The sequence below is a fragment of the Malurus melanocephalus genome, unplaced genomic scaffold, assembly GCF_030028575.1.
Source record: "Malurus melanocephalus ecotype Western Australia unplaced genomic scaffold, MMel_1.1 scaffold_3, whole genome shotgun sequence".
NCBI classification, from domain to species: domain Eukaryota; kingdom Metazoa; phylum Chordata; class Aves; order Passeriformes; family Maluridae; genus Malurus; species Malurus melanocephalus.
This window is the reverse complement of record NW_026623235.1, coordinates 1,274,732-1,285,012: the sequence shown is the minus strand read 5'-3', so window position 1 is coordinate 1,285,012 and position 10,281 is coordinate 1,274,732. Positions and strand designations below refer to the sequence as shown.

Sequence of the window (10,281 nt, the reverse complement as noted above, 5' to 3'; positions counted from 1 at the left end):
TCTTACAAGCGAAGTTGGTTAACTCTCTGCCCTTAAATTAATTTTGAACTTATCTAAGTTAGTTAACAAACTATAATTTATTTCAAAAGAAAATATGAGGTTTCAATACCTTATCTTTTTATTTTACCTGATAGGCTAAATGCTTCTTGTTCTCAGAGATATGGGAAGATCATCCTCTGGTTGCAAGAAAGTGTTTAGTCTGGCTGCAAGCTGAGTGTATTATATCATAAACATTTCTGCCTAGGGTTCCAGTAGATCTAGGTTGTTTATTTTTCTATCTTTAGAAATATGTTATTAATTTCTTTTCTCTATTTCAAAAGTTTGTTTTTTTGTTGGTTTTTTTTTTTTGTTTTTTTTTTTTTCCCCTGGGTAGCAGGAAATTGTTGTTTGTAAGGAGTGAACCAAAAGATGTAGTATATCTGTGTTTGCTAATAAAACACTTCTACAAACCATTTTTATCTGACAGTGGAGGGGGTTTCTTTTTCTTTTATTACAACAATGATAGTAAATTTTAATTTGAAGCTAATAAGAGTGAAAATGTTACGCAAAGCATGTTCTGACATTTCTCTTTTGTGTTTTGTTCTTTAGCTTCAGTATAGAACCAAATTATGATTTTCTTTATATTTATGATGGGCCAGACGGTAATAGCCCACTGATCGGGAGCTTTCAAGATAGCAAACTGCCGGAGAGGATAGAGAGCAGTTCAAATTCCATGCATCTGGCTTTTCGGAGTGATGGATCTGTTAGTTTTACTGGATTCCATCTGGAGTACAAAGGTAATTTTTTTTTTCTAATATATATTTATGAAGTTCAAAGGATGAGTTCAACTTTTAATTTGTTTAAATTTCTCATAGTTTTCTGCCTGGTAATGTTTTTGTTTTGCCTGAGAATATGATATAGTGAATAATCTAATCATACAAGTATAAGGTTATAAGCTTTCTAACTTAAGATGAAATTCCTCATTTAATTTCATTTTCCTGGCACACAGTACTGTTGGATGTGTGATTCCTTCCAATGTGTGAAGGAGGGTTACAAGAAGGCTGGACTGACACTTCATGAGAGCATGTAGTGATAGGACAAGGGAGAATGCTCAAGGAGGGCTGGTTTAGATTAGATATTACGAAGAAATTCTTTATTGTGAGGGGTGTTGAGGCACTKGAACAAGTTGCCCAGAGAGGTTGTGGACTCCCCATCCCTGGAGGTGTTCGATGGGTCCATCCCAGGATRGATGAAGCTCTGAGCAACCTGGCCKAGTGTAAGGCTCACTGCTCATGGCAGGACCATTTGGGCTTAGATGATTTTTAAGGCCACTTCCAACCTTAATTGTTTTATGGCTCTATGATTCTATGAAAAAAATAGGAGAAAGGAGCTTACACATTTCAAAAATAATGATGCAGTGCTATAACTTTACAGCATATATATATATATTTTATCCAGAATTGAATTTATTTTTATTTTACATGATAGATCATACTGCATTTAAGGTGCAGTAAGATGAAATGATGTGCTAGAATTTAGGAAACCAATATTGGAATCCATATGGTAAATGGAAAAATATTTTGTCTAGACCTTTGTATGATAGACCACAGTAAAGCTGTCTGCCTGTCTCATATCTGTCTGAGGTCAGGACAGTAAACAAGAAAATACAGACTTGCAAAATCTATAATCAATAGAACTTTCATTACTACCTCYGCATGGCTCAAGAAACAGAAGTATTTGCTATTAACTGAATATGAAAATATTCTGCAAAGACAACCAGAAAGACGATATGGGTGATATAGATTTCCTTGGTCTTAATTTCATCTCCATTTTTCTGAAAACAATTAATAAACAGAAGGGAAAGAACTATATACTTACTGCTTTGGCAAACCCATGCAGTCTCCTTATACTTTCCTAAAGTCATTGGATTCTACAGATGTCAAGGGAGTTTTCTCCTCAGCAGGAGCTAGTGCTGAGAAGTTAAAAGTAGGTCTTAACATGCTGATGGTGAGCCCAGAGGTATGTAGTGTTATAGTTCACTTAAATATATTTCTTCTTCTCAATTAAAYTGAAGAATGATAAATGCGGATAGAAGTGCTATAGAAAGCAATTTAGGGCCACAAAAGCTCTGAAGAAGAGGAAAAGAAATTATTTTTAGACAGACAAATCTTTTTCTTTTGTGCTGTTAAATGAAGTCTTATGGAACCAAAGGGTTTCTCCCCTCCATCAATCTGAGTGTGAAGGATATTTATTAGGGAGGCAGTCTCTTTACATTCTTGATTTAGTTTTTAACAAAGAAAAATGTATGCTGTACTTCATAATCAGGGCAGAATACTAATTTCTAAYGTAACTAATTTCTAACATAACATTAAGCCTGTGTGTGCCACTAAGATGTCTTTCTGTACTTCAAGGAGTCCCAATGCCAGAAAAATGCTGTAGATATCGGCACATTTTTAAAGGGACTGAAAATCTAAATAATGGGAGGATGTAGATAAATGTTTAAGTGTATATATGTAAGTAAGAGAAATTGGAAAATGGCATCAACCTAATCCTATTTTTTCCCTGTTCCCCTGASAGGTTTATATCTCCTGGTTTTCTCAGAACAACTAGAGTATGCATTTCAACATCTTTTAAAAAAATGAGACATTAAATAGAAAAAACTAGTTCAATTCACATAAAAAATTCAAGGAATATGAAATTTGGACAGCTCAAAATCCCTTAATCATATGACCAGCTTGCTTCGGGAATTATTTCATGTRTAGATGTGTAGATATGACACTTAGGGACATGGTTTGGTGATGGATTTGGCAGTGCTGGGATTACAGATGGGCTCAAAGATCTTAGCTCTGGTGTAAGAGCTGGTGTAGTGCTGCATTTTGGATTTAGGATGAGAATAATGTGGATAACACAGTTTTGGTTGCCTCTGGCCAGTACTTAGACTGAGCCAAGGACTTGGCTTCTCACACTGCTTTGCTGCTGAGGAGTCTGGGGCAGCACAAGAAGCTGGGAGGGAACGCAGCCAAAACAGCTGACCCCAGCTTTCCAACATGATATTCTGGCCTGGGGTGCTCCACTTGAGTACTGGCTGGGCATCAGGCAGTTGGTGGTGAGCAATTGTTTTTCATTTGCATACCTTGTTTAKCTGGGATTTTATGTCTGTCTCTTATTTTTCTTTCTGCGACAGTTTATTCTTATTTCTATTATTGTTATTATTCTTATAATTATTATTATTAATGTTTCACTTTTCATGTTTTGTGGTTTATGGTTTATTTCAACTATTAAATCATTCTMATTTCAATCCACAAATTATCTCAGTTTGACTTTTCAAGTTCTCTCCCCATACCACTGTTGATTCCACKGTGTGAGCACTTGTGTGGTCTTTAGTTGCTAGTTGGGGTTAAAACACAACAGTCCTTTTTGGACAGTTGACTGCAGGTCTGACCAGAGTGTGTTAAATTTGTTTTAAGCATCCATTATATTCGTTTAATAGTCACTGGTCACAGTATTGGTTTATTTGGACTCAGAGTTGTTGTGCTTGTTCTGAGAACTGTGTTATATAAACAACTTACTTTCTCTATATGTTCTTTTTCCATTACCTCTGGGGACTGGATGAAGGGTATACTTTTGATGGACTATGTTACACTGGCTTAAGATATGATCAAATAATTACTGCTTGTGAGACTAATCTGGTACTTCTCAACATTGCTGTTATATGTGTACTTTTAAGGAACCATATCTTGAAAATTATTAGTAATCACAACCTTTAACTTTTCTTCTCAGGGAGCCAATCTATGAGGTAGATAAGGGGGAGCACTTTACCTACTCCTTTGTCTTTCCTTTCTCCTTCACCTTTCAATTCTCCTACTGACYAGTTTCAACAGCTCTTGAGAATTTTGAATATCCTTGAGATGTTCAAAGTGGCCTACTCATGTTGCTGGTTTTTGAATGTTTCAGGCTTTATTTGAGGTTAAACAACTATTTGGGAATACTGCCCAGAGATCTGCCCTGAAGCTGGATAGTTATGGGATAGAATGGGCAAGTACCAAGGACAGCAGGCACCTCTAGTGTTTTGGTAGTCCGGTCCTGAACAAGTGCAAAGTTATGAAAAACTAGTAAAATATCTGGGAAAAGGAACTTACACACTAAYAGTTCCATAGAGACACAAATCATTGCAGTGTGCCAGGACCTGGCCCAAGCCTACCAAGACCTATTCAACATAATTCACCATTCTCAAATGGAAGAAGTCTCTGGATCTGACAACAAAGCAACAGGAGCTCTGGCTAYTCCAGCTGCTGTGATAGGCCTTGCAAGAGAACCAGAGGAACAGAGGAACAACCCCTGCTGGTATCTGTCATCCCTACACACAAGCAGAGATATTGGCTGCAAACATCAGCTTGTTTGGTAAGGAARGAAACTCCTGTTAAGAAGGGAAAGGAGAAGGAAGTGGATGAAGAGGGCCCCTCCAAAGCAGGTCCACCACAAGAGGAGGAGAAAGAGGAAGAACTCATAAACAAGTCAGTCACGATACAATCAGTTACCTTGGCTGCTCCAATGTTGGGTTAACAGGATCAGTAGTCTGGAATTAGAGGGTAGAATAATCCCACATCTAGGATTCCTTTCTAGGGAAGGCAACATTGACAAACTGATTGGAAGCCTCTGAAGGTGACTCCCTTCAGGCATGAGGAAAGGGTATGCCTTCTAAATAGATATAACCCATTCAGGCAAATGGATCACCATGAAGAGAGGTATCCAATACCTGAAGGAATTAGCTATGCTGCAGGTGATTTATGATGACCTGGATGCTGAGCAGTTATCCAAATTTACAGAAATCCAGTGAAAATGATCCACAGGCCTTAAGTTTTTTACAGAGCATCATATGTCAGCTCATTGGCAGTAAAGACCTGGAAAGACAGGGTGGGATAAGCAGCGGATAAACTGGACATGGAGAGAACATGAGAAAGTGAGAWAGAATAGCTAACTCAATCCTAGAGACACAGGTACAAGAAAAAGATCACAAAATGGTATTCTTCCAGGAAAATGGCTCCTCCAGTGTCCAGCAGGATGAGGGAAGGAATAAGAATAGAAGTGAGAAAGCCCATGGGTAGAGATAAAGGCAGTTTAATACGGAAAGCAAGAGCCATACACACATGCAGAGCAAAATAAGAATTCATTTACCACTGCCCATGGACAGGAAGGCATTCAGCCATCTCCAGTGAAGCAGGGCTCCATCACACATAATAGTGATTAGGGAAGACAAATGCATTGCTTCAAATGTCCCTCTCTTTCTTCTTCTTCTTCCCCCAAATTTATGTACTGGGCATGACATCATATGATACGGACCCCATAAGGTATGACCCAACTTTAGTCATTTGGGGTCAGCTGTCCCAACTGGTTTGCTTTAACTGCCTRAAGAAGGAGTATTGAAAAGACAGAGCCAAAGTCTTCTCAGGTGCACATAGTGATAAGAGCTAATGAACACAACTTAAAASAAGAGAAATCTAATTTAAGGATCTTAATTTAAGAATAAATTAAGAAAAAGTTAATCACTCTGAAGTTAGTCAAACATTGGGACTTTCCCTGAGATTATGTCATCTGAGCACTTTAAAATCATAATTGGGCTGTACAAAGGCTTTAGTAACCTAATCAATTTGGCCCTAATGTGCATGGGGGTTGTACTACATCTCTTCCAACCTAAATTTTTCTGATTTGATGAACTTTACTTTTGCATACGAATTGTAACTGAGGCAGTCATGTGCTATATGTGCACTAAAACTATTTTAAGTGCCAATGTACTCAAGTTATACTTCAGTGGTTGGGCATATTTTTCAGATCYGTAACCATCTTTCTGGTGGGGTTCCCATTCTCTCTCCCTCCATTTCTATGTTATAAAGGTGGAAAAGCTTATTAGTTCTATTAAGTACTCTGGAGCATRATTATGGAATTTTTGCTATAGTTAGGTATGTCTGTAATATTATCTATAAAAAGTTTGTTATGGCTTTATTCTCTTTGAGACTTAGGGATGGAGTKCTAAGTCATCAGGTTCTGGACAAAGCACCTGCCTCTCCTGGCTTTCAATATTGTTTTCCATGCACTGAGATAATAGTTTTCAGGGGGATTTGGGCATCCTTACCCCATGTTATTAAACAAAGACTTCCTTGTTGAATTTGAYATTGAAACAGCATGTATACTGTTTTCAGCCTGTATTTCAGAAGCCTTCCTTGATCCACTGGTGTGCCAATGTTATCAGAGAAGTAAATGCTGGTTTTTTTTAAGGCTTGTTACAAAATTTTATTATGTACTAAAGGAATTGTCACCTAGCATGCACAGCCAAGAGTGTAATGTTATTATGAACCAAATCTGAACTGCCTRATGAAAAAGATTTTGTTCCCTGCCTACTTATTACCCAAACTAATTTTTAAATGGTCCAACAGAAAAAAAGTATTTATAATAATACAGCATTTTCTCAGATGTTCTGCTAAATCTGTCACTGCTCCTACATGTTTTTAGCTTCATGATATGAGTATTATTGGGAAAAATAAAGGGGAAAGGCTACAGGAGTAATCAGTATGTTGAGTTCCTCAGTTGGAGCAACATGATATCAACAGTGAAAGACTTTCTGTCCTGTCTCCTGGGAGCACTTACAAATTTGCTGAAACACTCTTCTTACTTGCTCTTTTTTTCACTGATTCTCAGCCAGCTCTGATGAATCCTTTTGCCATGTTTGATTTCATTCTTCATGAAATTCTGCATTGTTGCATATTCTACTAAATTTTTTTACAAAGTTCACTTAGTAACTCCCTCACATTTGAAAAAGTAGTTTTAAGGTGTTGAGTGTTTCAGACTTTATTTTTCAGAATTTTTATTAAGAAACTGTATTTCTACAGTGACATTGTTACTGTTTAGTCAGCAATTTCAGGAGCCTGTCACAACTATAATTTTGGGGAAAAGAAAATTACAGGGCTGTGTTTTTTTTCCCTAGGGATAATTTGTGCTGTGACAGATCATTCTTTTCTTAGTTTTTGATTTATGCACCAGACATAATAGATTACATTGTTTTTTCTCTCTTTATTTTTTTCATGTAGTAYTAATATCTGCTTTGTGTACCTTGTAGAATTATGAAACATTTTAAATTATTTTTGYCATAAACTCAAGAATTATGATCTCACAATATCAGTTATGAATCAGTACAGATATATCCATGTTGGTTCAAAAAGAAGGAAAAATTATGTTGTATAGGTATTTAAAAATGTTAGTTCTAAACCTAAATTAAATTATCTTTTTCCCTTTTTTTTTTCTCCTAAATTTGATCATTTGGATTTGAAAGAATTTTAAATTTKCCCTGAGACCTTCCAGACTTCTCCAATGAAAGTGTGGTTGGCTTACATAATAATTATTAATATCTATTTGATATCTTACAGACTTTCCAGTAAATTGCTTCTTTTGACTTTTCATGGTCCATCCATATTTTTGTATGASTGCTAAAAATGTTTTAGACACCACACTTCAACTACCTATATGAATCACTATATGAATATCTAATGCCTGKTTTTAATGATTAAAGATGTATTGTAACTTTTATTTGTTATTTATTGTTTTTCATATCAGAACCATGCTCTGTAGATTATATATGCAAATCATTTTAACCACATTAGATTTTCACATTATTTTGGCAGATGTGGAATTGTTTTGTATTTCAATCTTCAAATGTAAACATAATGTAATTATTTATCTCCTCTTGGAAATCCTACAATGGAAAATTTACTTTAAGGGGTGCACTTAATTCATTAGCTTGGCTCTAGTAGTGAACAACAGCTTTTATGTGGCCAAACTGTGTAAAAGTCAAGTAAATAGTAATTGTTCCTGATTATCTGTAATTTTTCAGAAACTTCAGTTTAGGTACTGACAGAATCAGATAAAATGTACTTTTATTTAAAACTCTTAAAAAGCCTTCCAGGAAATTCAAAGCTTCTATACTCTTTTGGCAACCRTACCTACCTGTAGCAGAAAGTTCCACAGTGCAAATATGCCTTGTAAATAAACACTTTTGATGTGTTTGAAAGTTGGCACTGATCTTGTARAAAATGAAAAGGTGTTTCCTATTGATTTTCTGTTAAATGTTAAAGAAGAATATCTGAAATTTCCATTTCCTGCTTGATAAAATATATTACTGCAGACTCCATCCTGCACAGCACAAAGCTGTTTGCTTTACTACAGCTTCTACATATTTATTGGTTTTTTTCCATAAAGGAAATTACATTTTTCTCCAAAATGTTTTACTTTTCTCACCTTCTGCATAATAACACTGTTAATTAGAAGTGTTCTGTATTTATTTTTGTGCAATTTGTTACTGGGCATTGGTATTCACATTATAGAAGTAAGAGRGAAGGAGATGTAAAAGCACATGCTTGATTTCAATATTTTGAAAAAAAAATCTGTAAATGGTAACAAATGAGATACATTTAGGAAATTTTTTTTTTTTTTATTTTTCCCACAAGTGAGGAATACATAGGTGTATTAAAATATACCATTATATCATACAAACTCATTCGAGGTTTATTAATTTTGAAGAAATTCTTGTTTGCTTACTTCTTGTTTTGCAACAACTGCTCATATTGATTTCCTTCATTTACCATTTTTCAAACCACAGATTTTAAAACTAGGATGTGACTTATCTCCTGGAAAATATCCATAGATCAAACTTCATCTGACTACATTAATACATAATTGATCACAATGAATTCTGAAAGAAAATGGAGCTCTATAGGAATGATCTTAAAAAAAGTACAGATGACATAGTTCTGGTCATTGTATAGTAATTTGTAAAGTCTTTAAAATGAAGGAGAGGGAACATTTGATGAAGAAGGAAATACTTCTTAAAAAAAAACCAGGTTCTACAGGGTGCTGAAAGAAGACCTCAGGAGAAGTCCAGGGAATATTTCAATTATATTTATTTTGTTTTATTTAGATTTATTTTTTAGTCAATTTAGATTATATTTAGAATTACATTCACATTTGTTTCCTCTGCAGCAAAACTTCGTGAGTCTTGTTTTGATCCTGGGAATATAATGAATGGAACAAGGCTTGGAATGGATTATAAACTGGGTTCCACTGTCACGTATTACTGCGATGCGGGTTATGTTCTTCAAGGATACTCTACACTAACGTGTATCATGGGAGATGATGGAAGACCTGGATGGAACAGAGCCCTGCCTAGCTGTCATGGTAAGAACAGCTTTTCATATTTTTCATTCCTGTTGTCAGTACTCTTGCTTTGTAATAGGGAAGAAACAGGTGACAAATTAGAAGTTATTTTAATAATATTGTCTTTCAGTAAAAAGCCATTTTCAATGATATAAGTGATAGAGTATATATGTAAGCCAGGAAACTATTGATTCAGGTTTTTATTAACATTGGATAAAGTGTTACTGCTGTGAATAGAGCTTAGTAATAATGTCGTTCTCTATGGCAAAATGTATTCTTGAATTAACTTACAGCACAGTATAGAGATACATACCATATATATGTATTTAAATACAACATTATACTTTGKATGTTTGTTTCTTTTTTTTATTACTGGTTTTGAAAACATGTAGATGAAATATTTTGTTTATACCACGTTACATCATTTAAGTTGTTGGGCAAATGGTCTGTAGAAAAGTTGAGCCTTGAAATGCATGAAAGATCCAATTACTCAAACTTTTAGAGATACGAAGTCCCTCGTTTTAAGATTCTTGTGACATTAGGTGTATGACCGTTGACTGTTTCAAGCATCAGCATTTTCAGAATTAAATTCTAAGAAAAGATTAAAGTTTTATTTCACTGATCTCTATAGAAATTGACAGCCGCTTGCAATTTTCACTGTGAAAAGTTGCATATTCTGTAAGATTAAGCATAAAGTCTCTCCCATCTCTGCAKATATTAATAATAGAAAACTAATATTTGCTTTATAAGTTAAAATTAAATCCAATTATCATGTTGTTTTCCATTCCTTTTCACAATTTGAAAACAAAACACTTGTTAAATCCTTTTCCAATTTGCATAAATGTATGGTTTAAATAGAATATGGATTTTCGTTGCTGTGTATTTAAATTTCTATTGCAAAGTGGATGGTGGACTACTAGCAAAGAAAAAAAAAAATCTCAAATATAAAGAATATTCAATATTATAAGCATTTGAAGAAGTCCAGTATTTTCATTATCTACCAAAACTGTCATAGTGCTGCATTCCAAAACTCAGTGGTATCAGATTGGAACATGGGCCCTAGCAAAAGTTTGGAAGTGTGTTCAAACTTCTAAACTCTGT

At 34.9% G+C, this 10,281-nt stretch overlaps 1 protein-coding gene across 3 annotated transcripts in view; it reads left to right on the top strand.

Annotated features, from left to right (window-relative positions):
* Positions 1–10,281, top strand: part of CSMD3 (CUB and Sushi multiple domains 3) — a 575,335-nt gene that overhangs the window by 411,301 nt on the left and 153,753 nt on the right. For all 3 annotated transcript variants that reach the window (XM_057367689.1, XM_057367683.1, XM_057367675.1), the window contains 2 exons: positions 589–776; positions 9,007–9,201. In XM_057367689.1, coding sequence (XP_057223672.1) covers positions 589–776; positions 9,007–9,201 — 383 coding nt within the window. The remainder of the gene's footprint in view (positions 1–588; positions 777–9,006; positions 9,202–10,281) is intronic.